The sequence below is a fragment of the Corvus moneduloides genome, chromosome 4 (assembly GCF_009650955.1).
Source record: "Corvus moneduloides isolate bCorMon1 chromosome 4, bCorMon1.pri, whole genome shotgun sequence".
Taxonomy (NCBI): Eukaryota; Metazoa; Chordata; class Aves; order Passeriformes; family Corvidae; genus Corvus; species Corvus moneduloides.
Window position 1 is genome coordinate 27711259 of NC_045479.1, and position 24054 is coordinate 27735312.

Consider the following 24054-nt stretch of genomic DNA (forward strand, 5'->3'; position numbering starts at 1 on the left):
GCTCGGCTCACTTCCGACCCGCAGGGGCGGCGCTGGGCGCGGTCGGGGGCGGCGGGCGGGAAGTGATGTGCTCCGCCGGCTTCCGCCAGCGGCCCGGCCGCGGCCATGGCGGGGTATTTGACTCCCCGCTTCAGGAGGATCCGTAGCCAGAGCGAGTTGCAGCCGCGGCGGGGGAGCGGGCGGCGCCGAGGTGGGCGAAGAGCGTCGTCCCCGTCTTTCCGCTGCAGCATCTCGCGCGCAGTGTTGGAGGGGCCGGGGAGCGGAGTGGGCTGCGAGGGGCCGGTGCCTGCCCGCTGTTTGTGTTGGCACCCCTGGCTGTTGGTGCCGCGGGTGGGGCCGATGGCCGGCGGCGGGCAGGACGGGGCTAGGGCGGCTCGGCAGCTGAACGGGGCGGAGAGGAGCTGCCTCCGGCTGTGCCCCTGGAGCTGAGCTTACGGGGGCCGCCGCTGGTAGGGCTGGGCGTGGAGCTGGGCTGGGTGTTCCGACCCGGAGGCGGGCGCGGTTAATGCGCTGCAAACGCTCGTTTGGTGTCTGCTGAGCTGGGCGCCATGTGTGAGGATAAACTGGGGGCTGGGGAGCACCTCCCCCGGCTGAGGCTGAGATCGCTGGGTCTGCTCAGCTGGGAGAAGAGAATGCTCGGGGGGGTTCTCTGCAAGTAGCTAAAGAGAGAGTGCAAAGAGGATGGAGCCAGACTCTCTTCAATGGTGCCCAGAGAGGTTGTGATATCGTGTGTGGACATCTGCACTTCTGGAGATACTCAAAACCTGCCTGGACGTGGTTGTGGCCGACCAGCTCTGGGTGGCCTTGCTTGAGTAGGGAGGTTGGACTAGATGGACCCCAGAGGTTCCTGCAAGCCTCGGCTGTTTTGTGATTCTGTAATGATTTAATGTGTATGTACACAGCACATACATACAGTATGCATGGTCATAACAATAACAAAAACCCCTTCCTCGCCTGTTTTTAGTGGATTTTTCTTCTCTTCTCTTGACTCTACCATAGTGGGTGTGAGTCAGCTTACAAGAAGGACTGAGTCATGAAATATTTTCTTTGCTTTGTAAAATTCAGCTCATTTCTGAATATTTTTAAAGATATATAACTAAAATCATAGTGTAATTTTTTTTAAATATTCAAGGTTTATAAATCTGTGAAACTTTAATATAAATATTTTGCAGATTGTGATGGTCCTTTTCAAGCAACTCAGCTGTGGAATAGTATTATACATGCCCTTCACAATCAAGTGGAAATCAAAAGACGTAGACAACACCTGAAAACATATAGAAACTGTTTCACTGGCTCCAATGCTGTTGATGTGGTACTGAGCCATCTTATGCAAAGCATGTACCTAAGCTGCAATGATATTTCTCGGCTGAAGGGAGTCCGTGTATGCCAAGCGTTGATGGATCACAAAGTGTTTGAGCCAGTTGGAGCCAAGCTTTACTTATTCAAGAATGGGAAAGAAACAGAGTTTGAAGACACAGACACTAGTCTCTATAGATTTGTAAATAGCAGTCTTGATTCTCTTCTTCCAAGAAAAAATAAGGACAATGAAAGCTTCTCTCCTGAACGAATCTGCAAACAGAAAACAAAAAGATGTTCCATGTGAGTTATTCTGATGTATTCTTTCTCTTTTTTCTTTAATAAATTAAGGAGGGTTACCTGTAGATGAAGTTACGTCTGTCTAAACAAGGTGTTATGCCAAAATTGTAGATGCTACCACATATTTTTGGGTAGAGTGCTTGCTCTGCCCTTTGTTATTTGGAATAGAGTCTGGCAGAGTAGCATAAGCCTAGGAGTAATTTGATTTTGCAATCAATTGTGCTGAAATCTGGGAATTAGCAGGAATGAGCTAGTTATTGAAAGCTGGTAAAAGAAGTGGAACTAGCAAACAGTATTTGGAATCAATATCCTTGCCCTTTCCACAAAGCAGATTTAGATGATAGGAATTCTACTAGCAGGATAGACTCCAGATATAATGAAGCCCTAAAATTCTGATTTAAGAACAATTTAGTAACAGAAAGACAAATGTGTCCTAATAGTATTTGTTATACACCTAACCTTTTCTTCACTCCCTAAGCAGAACAAAGTGTGACACAACACTTTCAAACCCCTTAGCATTGGAAGTAGCTGATAAAAAGAGGGTTGAGGAGCTTCTTCAATCAATATACGTTCACGCATCTTCACCTCCGAAGATCATGGTTAATGAACCAACTCGCCTGCTTTCAAAAGGAGGTGAGGACTGAATTTTTTCTTTTTACAACTTGATTGTTCTTCACTGTATCTTGGATTGAGTGCTCCATTTCTTTAAACAATGCTCCACAGAGACCCAAATTTAACTTGTCACTAATGACAAAATATCTAAATGAGTGTTAAAGGAGTTAATGCTTGTAGTAACTAAACAGAAGGAAACACAACAGGGTTATGTTTTTGCATAATTGTGCTATTTATGCAAATACTACTTCAGAAGGAAATAGGTTTTAAGACTAAGAATATCTTTATTATATGATTCCTTTGCTTTTCACTTGTCTTTTTTTTTTTCTTCTACTAATTAGAGTAGATTATTCTGAATCCTAATATGATGGGGGAGACTTTTTTTTTTAGTGTTCGTATTTTGATCCCTTCTTTCCTGACAGAGCAACTTCACACTACACTGTTACTCTGTTTTCTTTGAACACGTAAAATATTCTTGTGTGCATAAAAACAAAGGTTAGCTGTTTACATAAGATCTTATTTCTGAGGGTTTTTTGTTTGTTTATGGTATCAGTAATAGAAGATGTCTGGAAACAGCAAACTCTGCTACGACTGCTGCAGTTAATTGATGTTCCCCTTCTAGAAGATATCTTGGTGTCTTCAGTGAAGACAAAATCAGACAGTTTTGGCAAAGAAGACGACATGATTATCTCAAATACTTTCCTGGACAGAGAGGTTACATGTAGCTTAAACTTGCCCGAGTAAGTTATACATCTATAAAATGAATTTATTAGTGAAGGCTTTATTTTACTCTGGATCAAAGATTTGTGTTAAGTGAACAAACAGACATAATTATGCTTGTATACTTGTAGACAGGGGTGGCAATAATGTGATTGACTTATTTTCAGAAGTAGTAAGTGATTTCACAGGAAGTATATGTTTAGAGTTGGACATTTGAGCATTTTAAGTAAACATTAAAACTTTAAGCTCAAGTGTTGTAAACACTCCTAGTTTCTAGACCAGATTCTTTACTCTTAGGTCTCTGTAACAGATAGTAGGACTTGAAAAATTTTATTCTGAGGCTTTTTGTTTGTTTGTCACAGTTCCTGGTGGCCATGCTGTGAAGATACAAAGTCAATAAGTCATCTTTTGTTAGCAAGAGAAGAGGAGAAACTAAGCTGTAGCACTGAAGAATGTTTATGTAATGAGAGTATAAAAGCAAAAGTGGCTGCATGTTGTCAGTGCTCTTTTCCTTAAATCTTCTCTTACTTTTGTCATGTTCCTGTTTACTTAAACTAATCTCTTATCTTGCATTTTCTTTGAATGAATATGTCAAGGCTCACGTGAATGCCTTTAGGAATTATTATTTGTGTCAAATCAATACAATTTTTATCTGCAATTTCACAAGCTTTGTTTCTGCTCTCCATGATAAAAATAAGATTCTATGGATCTTAAATAATATTTGCAACCTGTCATTGGTTCAGATCAACTTATTTTACATCCAGAATCATATAAAATTACTTGTCCCTCTGCCCCACACATTTCTATAATTTTATATTGTTTCTGTACATGGTTGAGACTTTTTCCTCTGATCTTCTGGCTTCTTTCAACAATGAATTATCCACCTGAATTTCAGTTTGTTCTTACATTTTCTTCCCTTAGTTAAGATATACAGACAACAGATACTTGTGAAAACTTATGCCTTTGTAGTAGATCATATAGTAAACTGCTTCTGTAGTCTTCTGGAATTTAACCTACATTTTTTTTTCTCTTTTTTCAAACTGTCTTTTTTCTCTTCTGTAAAGATCCAGTCCCTTGGTTTTTTTCACCCTGGTTAGCCCTGGTGAATTCTCAGTGTGTGTGTTGGAGTAATGGTGAGGTGGTGTTTGGTTTTTAAATACTAGCTGAATTCCTGGGTCAGTGACAGTCTGGCATGATTGCAGCTTGATCTGGGATTATCTCAGGTGTATTGCCTTTAGCATAGGAAGAACATGGAAGTTGCTCATTTTGAGCAGGTCCTTGAACTGCTGTAGTGAAATAAGTTACATAAACTGCTTAATAAACCAGTTCAGCATTGTGGTTCATATATGTGACTATACCTGCATGGTTATGTCTATCTAGTTTTCTTTAAAGGATTAAATGGACCCTGAGATAGCTCAGTTGTTTAGAGCATGGTACTAATTACGCCAAGGTTGTGGATTCAATCCCACTTACTTAAGAGTTGGGCATGATGACCTTGTGTGTCCTTTCTGACTCAGAATATTCTATGAACCTGTGAAAATAAAAATAAGTAGAGCATTTTAAAGCAAGCACTAAAACTAACTTTTCCTTCTACAGGCTTGACCGATGGCTCTATGCTGCCATTGAATGCTTGGAGTATTTTCCTGACCAGTTCCTAGTGATGGTTAGTGAGCAGTTACCTCAAAGCACTAACAACCCCAGCAGTCTGAATACATACAAAAAGATTCTTTTTGATGTTATAATGAAGTATTACACTCAAAAGAAGGACTCTCTTCTTGCCACTCAGGATCTTGATATTCACTTAGGAATTATAGAACTTATAGGTAAGAGCAACCTGGAACAAAAAATACAGGTGAAAGCTGTGTAGAGGATGTCACTAAGCAACAATTGACTGAATCATGACACCATTTGCAGTGCCATTGCAGGTGTACTTTTTGGGTTGGACAGAAATGCTCAAGATCACTATTGAGAACCTCTACTCAAGACAAGAACAAATTTCAAAGTTAGATCAATTTGCTTAGGGCCTGGTCCAGCTGAATTTTGAAAATCTGAAGGATAGAGATTCACCAACCTCTGTGGGTAACTCTTTCAATATGTAACTACTCTCGTGAAAGTTCCTTACCCCAACTCAGAATTTCCCTTATTGCTACTTCTAACTAATAGCATAAAACTAAAATCGTTGCTATGAAGTTTTTCATGTTAACCAGAATAAGGTTTTTAAAGTTCTGGACTTAGGGTCTTTTTTAGTAACAGAAGTTATTTAAAATGATAAAAGGGACTATTGAGAACCCTCCCATCATATGTATACAAGTAAACCAGAAGAGTTTCATTTAAATACAAGTTTAAGATAAATCCTACCCTAAATAGGCTTTGTTGCTACTTCAGTCCTGTTGGGTTGTTGTGCCTTAACCCCAACTGCCAACTAAGTGCTACAAAGCTGCTCACTCACTGCCTGCTGCCACCCTGCTCCTGGTAGGGGAGGAAGAAGTAAAATTTGTGGGTTGAGAAAAGAATCCTTTAATAACTGGAACAAAATGAAATTTTGTTTGGAAGGAAAACCTCCCAAAAGTTGAATTATTATTGGGATTTAAATAAGTACTCATGACTCTGAAAATGAATAGTAACATTGGATGTGCTGTTTTACTCCATTGCAGAAAAAGGAAAAACAGATCACGCTCTAGAGGCATTACAACTTTATTTAAAATTATTAGCACCAAATATTAGTGAAGAACTACACAGGCTCCTTACATTCCTAGCCATTGCGTCGGAATCTCATGGCTACAGATTGCAAAAACAAGTAAGTATCTGTTCTGCTTAATGTGAAGAATAGCACTTTTTCATAGTAAAGCTATCATTTTTGTCCAGTTAGAAGTATTCTGTTTACTGCCTTTCTGTGTGATCTGTTTTAAAACAAATATCAAGGTGTTCTTCCCACTGCTAGCATCCTGTTATACTTAGTCTTTGCTAGGACACTGCAATTCTATCTAATGCCAAATCTGGGTACTGCTTTTTCTAGTTTGAGAACAGATTTGTGATCATCAAGACTTGTACAAAGTTCATCTTGCAAAACAGGACACTGTCAAAACTACAGGCAGAACTGCTGACTCAGTTTCTTATGGACAATCACTCTGAGCTCTTCAAGGTATCATTCTCTTTACATCATTGGCTTGGTTGTTTTAAATGTTAAATGTCATGAGTTGCCTTTTTTGGAGTATGACAGGTCTGTTCCATTTGTTACAGTTTAACAGTAGAGCCAAACAGGGTGAGAAGTTATTCCAGGCTATAGAGGACAGATTTTTGAGAGCTTTGCAATCCTTTATAAATTATATCCTCTCTTTATTTGCATGATTTGTATTAGGAAAATATTTAAAATACTAAGAATTTTTGAAGGGTCATTTTGGTACCTTGTTCCTAATGACTGCCTACTAAATATTTAGGTATCTTAGTGTCTTTTTCCTTTAGAAGTTCACTGTTGTACTCTGAGTGGTATAAAAATGGCATGCCCTTGTACCCCAGTGTATGTGTATAGATTTGACAGCTCTAAAAGATCCTTCGGTATTTTGCAATGTTAACTTCTAAATTAAAGAAAACAAATAGAACCACAAAACGGTAGTAGCCTTTTTATTAAATTTGATGAATTGTGTAAAGATGTAGACTTTTTATGGTCTCCTTTTTTTATGTTCCATCATATTGTCACATGTGAAAAGATGAGACTTTACCATACCCTATAAAAATAAACTTCACAGGAATTTGGTTTCAGTAAAACACTGGTTTTTATTTTTATGCAACACATCAATTTCCACTTCTGACTTCAGGTCAAGAGACATGGGAGAAGGTACTTTTTATTTTGGCTCTGACGTGAGGGTTCGGGTTTTGATTCCCCACTGGAGTTGGGGCTAGAACTGTGTAGCAGTGACAGCAAGTGGGTAGTGGTTCACTGACAGCTGCAATTGAGAGCCTTAGCTGAAATCAGCTTGTTTTACACTACAGTTTTTGCCATGGAAAGCAAAATCTAGAACTTTTTGCTTCCTATTTCTTTGGCCAGAAGATAGGAAATACCAGAAATAAACACATGTATCTTAGTGAAACTATTTGTTCAAGTGCAATTCTGTGAGAGACTTTGAATGTGTACCTAAATAAATGTAGGCATAGATTCTTTTTCATTTAACTAAGTGTTTTTAAATTGGTAATCTGAAAGCTTTAGATTCTCAAAATACAGAAGTATTGCTTTTGTAATTTTTTTCTTTGTTGTGTTGTATTTTCAGGCTCCTTTAACTCTTCTGGAACTAACAAGTAGGAGACTTCAGAGTTTGCTAGAAGGGCAAGATCCAGATATCAATTCAGGTAGATGATGTGATACATTTTTATTGAAATTATTGTATACAAACTGTTTTATCATCACTTGACTATAATTTTGCATAGACTGTTCTTTTCCTTTGTTATAAGTGAAGCATTAAGGGGATTAGTGACTAATGCACTAAATACTAAATTATACGCTATCAACAAAAGTGGTGTGAATACTGAGAACAAGGATTCTATTAATTATTTAGTTTGGATATATTACAATTTATTTATTTATTTATTTTTTTACCAATTAATTACTTCTGGAAATAGTAGTGCAAAACATGCTTCCTGAAGTGATTTGCTTATAATTTGGTTTGTGAATTTGATGTGACTTTGTATTTAGGAACAGTATTCTTTTATTTTTGCCACAAGACACCTAGAAATTCTCACAGAACTCAGTAGTTCAAGGTTCTGATAAATGACTTGAGCACGTACTTTGTTTGTTTACTGTTTTGACTAAATGTTTTGAAGAACTTTCTTCTTTTTCTGTGTAAGTACAAAGTTTACTAAGAGCTTAGGACTTACACACCAAGTGTCAAATACCTTCCTTTTAGGCTACACTACCCTTCTGTATGTGGGGTTAATGCTTTTCAGCTTATTTCTTTCATGAGCTAACATTCCATCTGGCCTTGCTGCCAAAAATATCTTGCAACACTGATTAAAAGGGTTGGCCTAAGTAACTGAATTTCTCTCTGACTCTTTACTTTCTCTGACTTCTGTATTGCCAGTGCATTGTGTGCTTAAACACTGAAGAGAAACCACTCAGGAACCAAGGAACACTAAGTTATTTGGCTGTGTAATACTATATTTAATACAGCAGCTGCCTGAGAAGTAGTTTTGGTACACTCTTACCATCTGTGTTGGGTTCTGGAATGAGTCCAAATTCCTTCCAGTTCAGTGTTCTGAGAATCACATATTGTGAAGCCAAAGAATCCAGAGATGAGCAACAGAGGAAAGGCTGCCTGTCTGTAATATTCTTGGAGCCGGGGTGATCTCCATGAGCACGTTGAACAGACAACTGAAGTACAAACCCCATGCTACGTTTTTCCTACTAAGTCCCAGTCTGTAAATGCATATAGGTTCCATCTACTTGTTGAAATAGTTAGTTTGATCTGATCGTAAGCTCTCCGGCATGGCATATTCCTGTTTGCCTGTGTGCCTCATAGTCTGGTGCCTCATTTTCCCTTTTCTCATGAAGGAGACAGCAGAAAAATCTTTCCTAGAAGCTGTTGAGCATTCTTAGCTGGTGAACTTCTTAAATCCAGGTGGGAGCAGGAGGGAAGGCTGGGAGACCCAGATAAGAAAAGGGGTCTGTCTATGCAGGAGGGTAATCCTTAGGTCTGCTGGAAATAAAAAAGACTAAAACCAGTGCAAGAACTGGGGTTGGTTTGAATCTAGTAAGACACTTGAAACCACAAGACTAAAGGATCCATGCTGAAGTTTTAAGAGTTAAATCTCTTTCCCAGTTGTTAAGCTTCCCCTTTTGAAAGAGCTGTCTTTTTTTCTTCATCTGATTCTACTAAACCATAAAAAATATTGATGTTTGACAAACTTACTGTAAAAGAAGGGGAGGACAGCTCCATGTGAAAACTCTTGACAGCTCAGGTTAATACTACTATGTGAAGCCTAAAGATGATGGTGTTTGTAAAGAAGATTAGTAAGCATTTTTTCCCCTTTAGGCAACTGACACTTGTTCAACCAAATTGCTCTCTAATATCTATGGGAAGGAAAAGAGTGGAGAAGTAGCTGAATGCCAGTCTTTCCTCAGGCCGGAACTCACCTGCCCAGTGATGGGGCTTGAGTCCTTGCAGGGCAGTACTTTACTGCAGAGATTCACAACCTTTTTATAGCTAAGATATGCTTGAGTTGAGTATTTCTCAGGGTTGTTCCTTGCTCTGCCCTCACCCTGAATCACTGCCTCTTGCATCAGCTCTGCTTCTGCTGCCCAAACCATGCTCAACTGTCTATTCACCTAGAAGCTCCTAAATTCTATTCCTGATTTTTGAAGTGTGGTTTACAGGCAACTGTTTCTCCAAAGTATTTGTTCACTTGCATTAGATACTGGGCCTTGCCACAGATCTGATTTACTTACAGGGAATCTTTGGATCCTGACAAATGCAAGGTACCATTCTTGTTGTGTAATGCTCTTCATTGTGGTTTCTGTGTGAGAACTGTATTTGCTCCTTGTCTTGCAGGCCTGTGTGCAATACAGAATCATCTATGATACTGTGCTTGTAACACTGCTTTTCGACTTTATTTTTGCAATTAATGTTTAGATTTCCATCTATCCTCAATGGAGGGCTGTATGTTTCACATTGATTGTAGATGTAATCACATCTGAACTGGAATATCAGTATACCTATGTTGCTTACCATATTTTTTAACACGGCTTTTACATGATGCATGAAACTTAGTCTGAACCTCTGATTTCTTACAAAGGCTTCACCTTCTGTCAGCGCATTACACCTAAAGAATATGAAGATCAAAAACAACAAACCAATCAGCATCTTCTAGCACTGATTCAAGAGATGGACAATGACCCTACTGTTCCTTTGAAGCAAAAGAAGAAATTAATCAAAGAATTCCGAAAATACCATTCTCTTGTCTACTGTAGTGGTTGTAAAACTACATGCGAATTTTGTACTCCGAATGGTTAGACTTCAATACAGCCTTTTTTTAATCTTTTTTTTTTTAAAAGAATGGAGGAGGCACATGAAAACTGGTCATAAAAAAATGTTTTCTTCTTGTGTCTTTACATCTTCAGTTTCAGGAAATTACAACCATCAAAATTACTATGCTGCTAAAAAGCATTAAATCTAATTAATCTTTTAAGTAGAATACACTTCCTTACTTGTAATTTAGTAATAGCAGCACACTGCTTGGGCTGCCTTCAATTCAGGGTTTGGCACTTTTTTCCATCTGTCCTACAACTCCACGGCTTTCTATCTGAGCCAAGTCTATGTTCTGAGCCATGCTTGGGTTGATAATCAGTAGGGGGTTTTAATCTTTTCTATCCGAATTAATAATAATCTAATCTTAAACTGTAGGTTATGACTCCTGTGGGTATTGTAAAAGTGTACAAAGTGTGTCAAAAATGTTGGAAGCAGGTCAGTGGGTTTTGAATCTGCAGCAGGAAAGATTTATTAGGCAGGGGAGCTGTGTGTGCTTGCAGTCAGTAATTAGAGCCTGTTGTTACTGCCTCCCCACTCTGGCAGACTGAGCTGCTGCTAATTCAAGTAAAAAATTACATTTTGAAGAAACATGAGAAATAATGGTCTTGTTTTAGATCTCTTGGTATATTTGAGTAATTTATTTTAACATGAGAATATTTTTATAGTGTCCAGTTATTTATCATAAATACTTTGGTAATGTTTATGAATTCATAGGGCAAAGCTAGAAAGTATATTGGCCTGTCTTGACACATTGATGGTTAACTGTACATCAACAAGGAAGTGTTGATCCAAATCATTCATAGAATGGTTTGGGTTGGAATGAACCTTAAAGATCATCTAGTTCTAAACCCCCTGCAATGGGCTGGGACACCTTTCACTGACCAGGTTGCTCACAGCCCTATCCAGCCTGGCCTTAAACACTCCAGGGATGGGGCATCCACAACTTCTCTGGGCAACCTGTGCCTCACCATCCTCACAGTGAAGAATATTTTCCTAATATAAAATCTAAACCTATTCTCTTTCAGTTTGAAGCCATTCCCCCTTGTCTTGTCATTACAGCATGCCCCTGTGAAAAGGCCCTCCCCCGGTCTCTTTGTAGGCTCCTTTTAGGTACAGCAAGGCAACAATTAGGGCACCCCAAAGCCTTCTCTTCTTCAGGCTGAACAATTGCAATTGTCTCAGCCTTTTTTCATAATAAATTAATATGCAGTATAGTGTGATAGGGGTTGTATTACTTCTTCCATCCTCGCAACAGGCATTTAGTCACATATTGGACAAAGACACAAAGAATTGGTATTGGAAGGGACCTCTGGTCTAGTGTCACCACTCAGCTCCAAGTGGAATCGATTAGTGCAGGCTGCTCAATGACTTTTCCAGTTGAGTTTAGAGCATCTCCAAGAACAGAGATGCTACAGCCTATTGGATGAGTCTGGTCCAGACTTTCACCAGTCTCATAGTATTTAAAAACAAGCAAACAAACCCTGCAATAAAGCAAAAAAACCCCAACCAAAATAAACTGCCTTATGCTTAGGTAGAATTTCTTGCACTGCCTCCTGTCCTGAAGTGTCTGGCTCAGTCGTCTTCACTCCCTCCCCTGAGTATTCTCAAGGCTAAACAATCACAGCACCCTCAGCCTCTTCCTTGTGTGACAGATCCTCCAATTCCTTATCATTTTCATGGCCCCATTGCTGGACTAGCTCCACTATAAGCATGATTTTTTTTGTTGTGAATGTGCTGCTTTAGGTATCTCCATCCTCCCCTAGGCTTCAAAGGTAGTCAAGTCAGCAGGATACCAAAGCTTTCTTAAAACAAGTGCTCTTTTGTTTTATAAATTTAAATAGTTACACTGTTAGATATAAACAACACAATCTCTTACCTGTACACTTAGTTAACTTGCATATTTGAAGTAGCCTTATTTGAATGCCTGGCCCTATTGGAAGTCAGGGAATGTAGTTGAAATCTCTGTCCACGAATCCCTGTTTATGCACTTGCTATTTAATTGTGACTCACCAGTGTGAAATAAATAATTTCTAGAGGAGGAAGAAAGTCCAAGTTTCACCTTTCAGAGGTGAATGCCCTAATCCCTACAGGGCCATGTATTATTTTTCTAGCTGTATGTGGGGTTTTAATCATTCTCCTAGGAGAGGAAGCATATACAGAAGCAGCTTATTGGGAATTGTACACAGGAAAGTATTTCCTGACCAAGTGCTTCTGGTGTTGAGTAGTGGAAGAAAGGGGTTTTAGGAAAAAAAACAACTAATCTCTCTCTCTTTCTCTCTTTCTGTCCTTAGTCCCTTTACTGCATCTTACTCAAAATACTAAACCTGGTTAACAGGGAGGGGAGATAACAGAGTCATTTGTAGGCTACACGGGCTGGGAATTGCTTTGGGGAAAACTGTGTTTTTAAAAAACAAACTTGCACTTTGTGACTTGATCAGAACTTTCTTGTGCTAATTTAAAGATAATAAAGAATTGTATAAAAAGTGATGAGTCTTATCATTTCATAGTGTGTTCATAAGGAAGAGGCAGCTCAAGGGGTGTAGAACCAGGCATTAAACAGTAAGGAAGTGTTCCAAGCAGTAGTTTATAGCTGTCATGTGGTTCCCTTCAGTTCATGGGACAAGAAGTTAAGATTGATCTAGTTCTGTAAAGGAAAGGAAGAGCTCAAAACATACTCTGTCACATACTCTGACAAGAGGATCTACTAACCTTTAATCTTCTGTTGACAGAAGCCTGTTATTTTACATCTAAGGGCCCACTGAACAGAACAGGTTTGGTGAACTAGAGACTACTGGTTTTCAATCAAATTCCAAAATGATAAAAATTTTATTGGACTTAAGAAAGTTCTGTCACATATTTTTCACAGTATTTGACACAGAATCATGTGGTAGGGAAACTTGGGACCTGTCACTCATTTCTGTTTATGATTTCTAGCATAGAGCTATCATATTAATTGCCAGTATGAATTTGTTTGAAGTAGAAAATTTTCAGAGTGAAGAGTTTAGTTGATTTGGTAAGATTTGACTTTTCAGTACACTCCTATCAAAGCACAAGTGATGATGCCACCTTTAAAGGAGGCTTGCTTCTATTCATAGAGCATTCATGTTTGCTCCTACCAAGGAAAAAGTTCCATTAGTGCTTTCATGGGAACAATGAATATGTTTCTTTAAGTCCCAGCTAAAGCATGCTGATATTTTCATGAAGCAGTTCATTAAAAAAACGAGAGCTTGGACACAAGGACTTCTCCACATGGCTATCAAAGTAACAGTGTACCAGAATTACTCATGTCCTACGCAAAGTCATATAATCTCTGTCCAACAATTTGTAGGTGCTGGTCTTATGCCTTCACACCCTAGCTGCCTCCTTTGTGGCTCACGTAGCTGCTAACAGCAGGAGGAAGGTACCCCTTTCATTCCTTTCAGCAGGTTATAGAGTGTCTCGGGGTGACTTTATGATGTGTATCCCATATCGCTGCCCTATGCCCAGAAATTAATTTGTGTACCTTTCTATGCCTTTAAACCGAGCCTGAGAGGGGGAAGGAAAAACTGAGCAACACTTTTTCAAAGCAGTTTGTAGCTTGTTCAAAGTCACACAGAGATAGAGCCTTTTTTTTTCAGCTGCAGCAGGAGAGCGGGAGGGAAGGGAAGCACCCGGCTTGCTTTCCTTTCCAGCCAGCTTTCGGCAGTTTTTTCCTCAGCTCGTTTTCCTTCGGAGAATTGAACTTTCATTTTCCTGGGACTTTGGTTTTTTTTCCTTTTTTTCTCTGCTGGACTGTTTCAACATCAGAATACATTGGGAGGACTTTCCACCAAGGCCTTGGCCCTGGAGGTGGGCTCACCACCCTGTCTCAGCTCCAAGGAGGGGGAGAGAGAGACTATTGAAGGACTCTGAAATCTTCCCAGGTTTCTCTCAGTAGGGCGAGGGGTTTTATTATTTGGCATTATCATCCTTTTCCTGTGTGTTTGTTAAATAAATGGTTTTTGTCTCTTTCCTTCAAGGAAAATTTATTTTTCCCGAACCTGGTGGGGGAGGGGTGGTTGTGCCTTCTCTCAGAGGATATATTTCTAAATTTGACCAAACTGGCACATGGAGGAAATCAACCATGAGCTGGCAGTCCAAGTAAAAAAGATCACATTTAAGAAGAAAGATTATCTCCCATTCTCTGAAGCACTGGCTACTCTTTGATGTTGCCCTTAAGGAAGGTAGCCAGGTAAGTGCACTGTGTATGAATACTTACTGGTTTTATGTTAGGGCGGACATGACAGGGAGTATGAGACACAACAGGATATTCCTCTGCAAATCTGAGACCACCAAGTATCACCAGACCTACTCCAAAGGCAATTTTCCTGCAGCCAGGTCAAGGTCAGTGTCAGCACCAGTGTGTCCATCATCCACCCTGTCCAAGTGCCCATCTCTGTCCCAGCTATCAAGCAAGCCAGCTGGGGCACCCCTAATGAGCCTGGCCCTCCCAGCCTTCTCTCTGTAGCCCAGGCTGTTGCTCTTCCCTCTCCTGCATGCCGTGCTGTACAGTCTGATGGCAGAGTAACAGAGCTTTTGCTGCCAGAAATAACAAGTACTGGGGTATTTGTGTTTATCTAGGATGCGTGGATCATCACCCAGGACACAGCTGCAGGTTTTGTTCACCTTTGTGGCACCTTTTTTCAGAAAGGTGAGGGGAGTGACAGGAAGCTTATTTGCTCAGCCGTTGTTTAAAACAAAAAACAAACAAAAAACCCCACAACCTACTAAACTAAAAACCCTTTAGAAAAACGGAATGTTCAAATTACTGTTTTCTCAAAGCCTAAGTGTATTGTCAATAGCAGTGGTCACATTTCAAGTATATTTCTCTCATAGCTACTCACTAAAATAAGCAAAAATAAAATTCATTTATTTCTTTTCAGGAGAGGCAACATCAAAGGCTCCGTTTGAGATGTGTTTAATGCCCTTTTAGTTGCATGCATAAGTTAAAATAATGTTAATTTTGAAAGAAAAAAACCAAAATCATTTCTTCTCACTATGTATTAGCATCACACCAGTACAAGCATTTGATATTTTTATTGCCTCATGCACTGAGGTTTTCTGCAATAAAAATAAAATGAAGCTATCAGAAAAGATGAGAACATAATGAAATCACAATGAACATATTATTTCATAGTATTACACTTGTAAAACTTTATTTCTAAACTATTAAAATTATTTTTTCTCAACCCAATTCAATACAGGAAAGCTAAAACACAATCCTAGCTGATGGAAGAGAGGTTGTAGTACAAAGAATTCCATTCTAAGTAAATCAATGGAATAACAACATATTCAACTATGCTACCTATATATCAAATTTCTCTTCACAGATATTGTGTCCATGTTCTTCATAGTCTTCTCTAGTTACTATCATGTCTTCAAAATCATCATTTTCAGAAATGAGCTTCCCACCTTCCCAAGAATAAGTAATAGGGCTGGAAAATGAATAAAGTTATTGTTACTCATCTATAAAATCATGTAAAATAGAAGTATGCAGTGATGATTTCCAGGACTTTTATTTAGCCATACCTATTTAAAACTACATTTTTGATTGCTAAATCAAACCATTCCACTCCAGAGAAGTTATGAGACAAAGATTGAAATTTTAGCAGGGCTAGTTGACTTGGTTTTTAAAAAAGGGCCTCTTTGAAGGCAGGTGTGAAGAGGGAACAACATGGGTATGTCTTTGTATTTACTTTGCACAGATCATAATTCTTTAATAGTATTTAAAAATACTCCTTAACAACTTTTTTAAAAGTAGATCTTTTTTTTGTGCATTCAAATTATACTTGTTTTGTCTCCACTCCTGCAAAAATGTTACCCCTTCCTAATCCCCGAAGTGGCACATTAATAATGACATGAAAGCATTTGGACGCTGCTGTCAATTCTTCTAAGTAAAAGACTAAGCTCTAATCTTACATACTTATATACCCACCTAATGACAATACAGTCTTATTTATCTGTTTACAATAAAAAGGCTGACCCTAAAAACACTTCCTCAACTTTATTAGCTTAAGTACAGAACAAGCAGGTGATTTCTAATTTATTTGGTTTGTCTGAAAATACACTGATTTAAAACATTCTTCGTGCACAATTTTTGTTCACTTAATATTTAAATTAATGCCTTTACTCAATCTATCTTTTTAATCAGCAGAAGGAACCCTACTTCACTGTTTGTTCCACTAGAAAGATAAACTCCCTTTTATTTAGGAGCTTGGAACTCACTTCTCAGGAAGAACAACGGAAACATCGTAGTCAGTAGGAGTTAGACATCGAACTTCAGAATAAACCCGATCTCTGAAGCCTGGAAAAAGGGTGTTTCCCCCAGTCAGAACTATGTTCTTGAAGAAATGAGGCTGCATTTCTGTAAAATAATTAAGTAAATAGGTAGTTAGAGACTGAACATATATCTAAAGATTAAAGGTGGTGTTTTTTCCAATTTTGTTATGAATTAGAACAGAAGTAAGAAATATGCATACAAAAAATTTATGATCATCTAATAAGCGTATTAGTTAAATCACCCTGTGTTCTTCCTGATTTCAGAATTTGGTTTTGGTAACTGCTGTTTTCTTATATTGTCTATTAAATTTCATGTTTGCCAACACTATTCCCCTTTCAAAAGGGATTTTAAGTGACACAGGGTTTTTAAGAATACATTAATAGCCTAAATGCTGCCATACTTACATGGTATCATAAAACCTATGAAAGTCTTCTTTGTAATAATAACAATAATCACCTCCACATAATCTATGAAACGAAAGCCTTAGTATTACTTCTGACAAACAGCAGTCAGAAAGATTTTATTCTTTGATGCTTAAATTACTGAATTTTGGTCAGTTTCACACCAAACTAAACCAACCCATCACAACATCCCTCCTTCTCCCACCCCAGCCTGTCCTTTTCAAAATACTTTCAGGATATACCTTCAGGTAAATTCTGAATAGAATAAACAATGGCTTCAGGAATTCCCATCTCTTGAATGCCAATATCCGAAGGATGGAAAAGTATTTCTGGAACTGCAAATCTTTCATTTGTTAGACGAAGTATTTGTTCACCAGTCTTGTATTTTCCACTTAACACCATCTCTTCCCTTGGCTAAATTAAAGACATAAATAGTACCCACTGCTTAAGAAAAGAAATCACATTCTAGAATATTCAGCTAATCTATTTCATGTCCTGCAGAGGTAGGCAGTGTATGCTACACTGTCATATTATCTATCAGCAAATCTTTTAAGAATAATGCATTCTCTGGTATTAAATCTGAAGTGACTTTGCTCTTACCAACTGTAGTTTTGTCCAAAGCAAAATAAAACTGGTATGCCTGAGAGTGGCCTTAAAATATAGGACTGCTTTCAAAACTATGTCTGGGTCAGTAAATGAGATAAAACTGCTAAATCGTCTTCATTGGTATTTCAGGCTCTTCTATAACATGACTTTGAACCTTCAACCTATTAGGTTATTTAAATCTAATTGAGAGAAACTTTAAAAAAACATCAAAGCAGAGAAAACATTTCATAACTTAAGGTTAAAAAACCCAAATACTGATATGGGTAAGTTGTAGGACAGAGCACAAACAGACAAAGTGACAATTGTTGAACAATAGAACATAAAATGCTATGCTGGGAAAACAGCATTTTGTTTTCATCCCAACTTACTAAGGAGAAACTTTACCAATTAATGCATACCACAGAAAGATGTTACAATACAGCATTAGAAAAAAGGGAGTATTTCTAACCTCTCCAATAGACTTGTGCAGGGGAACAGTCCCAAAAACTTCAAACCTATCATTACCTTGCAAAATCCCTTTTTGATTGTGCTGAAGTCTGGCAAAACATAATCCACCATTACAGTATTTTCCTCTCCTTTCAATCTGAAAAAGAATGTAAAATTCAACAGAATAAAGAACAAGTTCTAAATTCCAGCTATTAATACTGACAAGACTTCTTTAACTGGGAAATTTTCTGATTAAGAGTATAGTTTTATTTGTTTGTACAAACAGATTATTCAGAAGTACCAACTTTTACATTTAGTACCATTGTATACATACTTGGCAATGTCCATGTCTTTGTAGAAGTCTTGAGAAACATAACACACATCTTCTTTCACTTGATTAATTACGTGTGTTTCATCCATAACATGTAGCTGCCTGTGAACAACAAAAACCAAAACCACAGAAGTTTGAGAATAATTGAGTGTTCCATTTCCTGTGCAGTTTTCCACTGGAATTGAGCAACCATTGTTTTCCAGCCACAGGAAGCTACTGTCTCAATACCTAAACTTGTATTCAATTTACAAAAGCACTCCTGGCCTACTGGAGCTTAGTATTTTCCTGTTTCAGAGTTCAGTAAATACATTAACCTCCATTTGCCCATTGTCTTGCTAACAAACATAGCTGTACTCCTGCAATTAGCTCTCTCAGCAAGGACCTTTACCTAGAAAAAGTTCCAAGCTAAAGGATCCTAATGAAAGGTTGATCCTACTGCATTTTATTTGCAGTATTGATACAATCAGTCAGCAAAATGACTGATGATCTACTGAGACACCTCAGAAAATATGTTAAGAATTGTGTAATTGTGAACACACAGGTAACCTCAGCAACTTCAAAAGCACTGGCACTTTGAAAAATAACAGCCTAATTCCTGAAAGGGTTTAAATTCTTCTTAATTCATCTTGATCTTAAGGTCAAAATGGTAGCTATCAGATAATAACAGACAAAAAATTCCCTTCTCCTTTAAACAGCAATTAATCTAAAATTCACAGAACCAGTAAGAACACCCCACATTCATACCAAGTTTTAGAGTGAAAAAATTAGCATGCTTTACCTGTAAGAGATGATCTCCTTTAGATGGTTGGTTAAGAGTTTCCCTCCAACATTAATCCTACAGAAAAAGAGTAACATGAGGAATTCTGTCATTAACTTCAGGCACAGCAAACAGTTTTCTAGAAAACATATATTGTATATATCAGTATACCTGATGATTGCCTCTTTCTTCTTCTTACTTCTGCAATAAGGTACAATGTGGGTAAAAGAGTATCCGCTATCCACAATGATACAACACAGCTCAGATGGATTATCCCGGAAATACCTGTGTGCACTAAGAGCCCCAGCTGAAATACAAGAAATTTAATTCCATTTTTATATGAACATTTAGAATTTACAGTGATATGAAGGTGTACTTGCTTCATATTTTAAATGCCTTTGACAGACTTTCAAGACCTCAATACAAAATACTATGGCCAACGCCTGAATTCATTTTGACAGTGGATAAAACTGTTGTATATGGCCCCATTTGATCTTTTTCAGGAATTACAGTCCATGTTCAGTTTCCCCTAAAGTCCAAGCACACTGATCACGCTACAAACTTATCAAACTTATCTAAAGGAGTATCCTATGTCCAGTTATCGTTCAGAGGGGGGGTATTGTTGTTTACACATTCCCTGTCAGATACATTTCAGGATTGTAACACTGCATTTTATTTGCTAACACATAACAAAACTAAACAAAAAACCAATCCTACCCCCCAAAAAATGGAAAGCTATCAAAGACTTCATGCAAATTTCTGGCAGATTTTTTTAAAATGCTGTCCCATTTCAAAATCCATCTGTTATTTCTGTCATCCTTACTGTCCTCAAATTTCCTGTAACTATATACCATGACACTCTTTAGAAAGTAGTACAAGAGTACAGATGGAATTTATAAAAGAAGTAATTTTTAAAATGTTTAATCTGCTTTTACTCAAGAGCCAGGAAGCAACTGAAGTAATTTTTTTACTATGTATATATATGTGTGCATGTGTGCTTGTTTATTCATTTATTTAAAGGGTTATGCTTCAAAATACAAAAATGAAAACTAGAAGGAGATATACTCACCATTTACTCTAAGAACTGCTTGAAATTGATATTCTTCAAATAGAATTTCATTCATAGACTCTTGTATTGAACTGAAGTTAAAATAAGGTTCGGTAATAATAATATTGGTATCTACAAAATCCACCTATGAAAAACACATTATGATTGTCATTGCATAAAACTTAGAAATTAATAATCCCTTACCACCTTTAGCAGCAGTGGAAGATCATGTAAATCTGAAGACATGATTACTACTTGCCATATCTGTTTGTAGAAGCTAAACTTAGAATGTTTTCGCTTTTTTAAAGGCTTCATAAGCAGTGATACAAGTTTATCTAATTAATGGGTAAAATGCATAATAGAAGGGAACACTTTCATGCATATCCTGATTCTGTTCCCATCCTTACAGATTGTAATCCAGCATTTTAAAGAGACACCACAAAGGAACACTACAATTCTAATGTAAAATACTTTACACTAATCCTGTCAAATACAGAAAGTCTCCTTGACAGCTCAGCACTTGCACCACGAAATTACTCGTCTAATAACCAAAGTCCTGTACAGTGAAGAACCTGTAATACAAGTTCCCAGTGACCTCCACCGAGGCCAGCAAAAGATCCTGGACTTTCCATGTTTATCAGTATCTGAAACACTCCTTTAGAGAGGACTTCATAGGGTTACTTCAATCATAGCTGGATATGGCCCTAAAAATATTACCAGCCCTATCTCTCTGTAGTCTTCATTAATGAATTAAAAAAAAACCTCCTCAAATCCATGACTACATTGAATACAGTTCCAAAACTACAATGAAATTTATGTATCAAAACCCAGCTCTCTATATTTTTGTGTACAGAGACTAAGCTAATTTGAGGCATTACTTTCATTCTCAGTATGTAGGTGCTAGAAAAAACCCAAGAATTTCCAGAGAACATAACATTTTTAAAAGAAAAAAATAAAGGAAAGTCTTAATACACTTCCGGTGCTAAATCCAGCTTGTGTGATATGAAAAATAAAGTATCAGATATTTATATTTTATACCTTTAAGTTATTCATGGGTAGGAAATGGCTAGCCAAAGATGATTACTAAATGTGTATGTATTTTGGCCTACTGACCCAGCTCATCCCTCCCTTTTACATTAACTATTTCTTGATCTCTTAACTACATTGTATCTGTCTGTGATTATTTTTTATTAATTTGAATTCTTAATCATATTGATACAAATTTCTTATGGGAGCTGCACTCAGTAACAGTACATACATACAAGACTAAAAAATTTAAATGTTTTTTAAATTCTACACCAGAACTCAAAAACGCTTTCAAAAACACAAATTCCTATGATTTCTAATTGAAGGCATTTTCAAAGAGAACAGTAAGATCACCCGTCCTACTTAATATTTGTTAATTCCATTAGTCAGTATTTAATCTACACAAAATATGTAATTAAGAAAAGGCTCTTACTTGATACATTTCTTTTCCAAAGAGATAATCCCAAACCTGTCTCTGAACATCCCAGTTCACCAAGTAACCCTGTAGGAATTTAGAAACATATTTACACTGTTTAGAAAAAATAAAATCATACTTTAAAAAAAAGTCGAACAACAAATAATTGAGACCAATAATATAAAAATTTGAGAGTTAAAATGTCTAAATTTACATTTTTACGCTAAGGAGTAAACTTTACATAGGATTAAGGTATGTCACAAATACTCCCCATTGATATGTTGATTACTGCACTACAAAACCAATTTACATTGTGTTTTCTGTATACATTATTCTTTTTGTCAGAAGCTTGTCAGTGTTCCTCAGTGCCAGGGAACGTTATGGAGCAGATTACTTGGAGTGCCATCACCCAGCATGTAGAGGACAAACAAGTGATAAGGTCCAGTCAGCACGTGTTTATTAAAGCTTGACTAACTTGTTCTCCTTGTATGACAAGGTGACCCACTGAGTGAGGAGGGAATGGATGTGAATGTTGTCTACCTGGACTTTTTAGTAAAGTCAGTCAAGTCCCTGACACCATTTCCCACAGCATTCTCCTGGAGAAGCTGGCTGCCCATGCCTTGGATGGGTGAACTCTTTGCTGGGTAAAAGACTGGCTCAGTGTCCAGGTCAGAGAGTGGTGGTGAATGGTGCTACATCCAGTTGGCATCCACTCACCAGTGGTATTCCCCAGGGCTCAGTATTGGGGTCCCTGTTATCAACAGTCTGGACAAGGGGATTGGGTGTACCATCAGTAAGTTCACAGAAAGCACAAAGTTGGGTAGGACTGTTGATCTGCTGGAGGGTAGGAAAGCTCCATAAAGATTGCTGGACAGGCTGGATTGATGGACTGAGGACAATCTTATGATGTTCAGCAAGGCCAAGTGCTGGGTCCTGCACTTGGGTCACAACAACACCATGCAGCACTATGGGCTTGGGGCAGAGTGGCTGGGAAGTTGCCCAGTGGAAAAGGACCTGACGTTCCTGGTTGACAGCAGCTGAACATGAGCCAGGTGTGCTCAGATGGCCAAGAAGGCCAATGGTATCCTGGCCTGTATCAGCAATAGTGTGGCCAGCAGAACCAGGGTAGTGATTGCCCTCCTGTACTTGGCACTGGTGAGGCCACCCCTCGAATCCTACTTTCAGTTTTGGGACCCTCACAACAAGACATTGAGGGACTGAAGCAAGTCCAGAGAAGGGCAACAGCTGGTGAAAGGTTCAGAGAACAAATCCTGTGAGGATCATCTGAGGGAGACTGTCTAGCCTGGAGAAAAGGAGGCTCAAGGTGGACCTTATCACTCTCTACAGTGAGCTGAAAGGAGGTTGCAGTGAGGTGGTGGTCAGTCTCTTCTTCCAGGTAACAAGTGACAGGACCAGAGGGAATGGCCTCAAGTTGCACGGGGGAGTTTTAGATTGGAAACATTTTCTCACCAACAGGGCTGTCAAGCACTTGGCACAGGCTGCCCAGGGAACTGGCAGAGTCACCACCCCTGCAGGTATTTAGAAGATATGCAGATGTGACACTTAAGGACATGGCTAAGTGATGGACTGGACAGTGCAGGGTTAACTGTTGGACTTGATGATCATAAAGGTCTTTTTCAACCTAAACGATTCTATGACTGTTAAACTTCACACTGCTGACTGATTCTTTTATGACACTACATACAACCCTGGAGTTGGGACATGTGGTATGAAAACTATTCCTTAGAACAATTTACATTTGGCTGTAATGTTAAACTGAGGATATCTTACTTACTTTCTGAAAGGGAAGAATATAAAAAAGGCCAGAGGGATCCTTAATTTCATCCAGTTGATTTGCTGTAAAGGTTTTCAGGCGTGCAGTCTTTGATCTGAACTGACAGTTGGGAATAACGCTGGGAAAGATTGGGAAGTCTCCTATTAAACATGGTGTGAGGCACATTCGCTTTCTTCACTCCACTTTCACAAACAAGTGTACTTTCAATAATATTTTTTTGCTGCTGTATTTTGGCTTTAGTCCATTAACTGGAACTAGTTAGGAGGGAAAGCTTTAATTTCTGACAACTCCAGTGCAGAGGAGACACCTTTTGGAAAACCAACCACCACCCCCACCTCCGCCATACACTTCGCTGAGCTGCAACCACCACCCCCTGCCCCCTGCACATTAAGAAGAGCGCCAGGGGTTCTCCGCCCACCCCGGCCGGTGGGGCACGGTGTGACACGGTGTGACACAGTGCAACACGGCGGGACAGCGCGACACATTGGGGCACGGAGGCGCGCGCCGCAGGGGCGGGGCCCGCAGCCGCCGCAGGGGCGGGGCGGGGCCAGGCCGCGCCTCTCGGCGGCGAGCGCAGGCGCGCTGTGCCGGTGGGCGGCCGAGGGGCGCGGGGCCGGCGGGGAGCGGCAGCGGCGGAGAAGCCGCGAGGGGACGTCGAACGCCCGCCCTCGCCCTGTCCCGTCCTCTCACCTGACGTTCGCGTGGCTGTAGCCGATCTTGGCGTTGTAGGCGCCGTTATCCAGCACCAGCGTCGCCATGTTCCCCACGGCGCCACGGCCGCCGCCGTCCCAGTATTGATCCGCCACCGCCGTGGATCTCTACGGTGACCATAGAGCGGAGGAGCAGCGCGCGCGGGGCCCGGCGGGACGCGGGAGTGCCGGCAGCGCTCCGCCTCTGCCGCGGGGCGCGCGCCCTGCCGGTGACGCTGGCGGAGCTGTGGGAGCCATTGGCCGGGCGTGACCCGGCAGCGCTCGTCACACGGGTGGGCGGGGAGGGGACACGGCGTC

The 24054-nt window shown here is 39.4% G+C and overlaps 2 protein-coding genes across 5 annotated transcripts; one reads left to right on the forward strand and one right to left on the reverse strand.

The window, feature by feature from the left end:
• The first annotated feature begins 33 nt into the window (after positions 1-33).
• Positions 34-10104, forward strand: DEPDC4 (DEP domain containing 4). Of its 4 annotated transcripts, none has more exons than XM_032107768.1 (9): positions 34-190; positions 1173-1599; positions 2075-2229; positions 2762-2948; positions 4525-4751; positions 5583-5725; positions 5945-6070; positions 7194-7272; positions 9712-10104. In XM_032107768.1, exons 1-9 carry the CDS (start codon positions 106-108, stop codon positions 9927-9929), a joined length of 1647 nt encoding a protein of 548 aa, XP_031963659.1. In that variant the 5' UTR covers positions 34-105; the 3' UTR covers positions 9930-10104. The 4 variants fall into 4 exon arrangements, with proteins under 4 accessions (XP_031963659.1, XP_031963661.1, XP_031963660.1 ...); XM_032107770.1 differs by having other exon boundaries at positions 2831-2948; XM_032107769.1 differs by having other exon boundaries at positions 2078-2229.
• A 4707-nt stretch (positions 10105-14811) lies between these two features.
• Positions 14812-23969, reverse strand: ACTR6 (actin related protein 6). The gene is made up of 11 exons (XM_032107773.1): positions 23738-23969; positions 23048-23165; positions 21271-21339; positions 19833-19956; positions 18935-19070; positions 18785-18841; positions 18010-18108; positions 17754-17832; positions 16886-17057; positions 16188-16326; positions 14812-15397 (listed from the first exon to the last, which is right to left on the reverse strand). The coding sequence occupies exons 1-11, from the start codon at positions 23803-23805 to the stop codon at positions 15268-15270; spliced, it is 1191 nt and encodes a 396-aa protein (XP_031963664.1). The 5' UTR covers positions 23806-23969; the 3' UTR covers positions 14812-15267.
• Between the last annotated feature and the right edge of the window lie 85 nt (positions 23970-24054).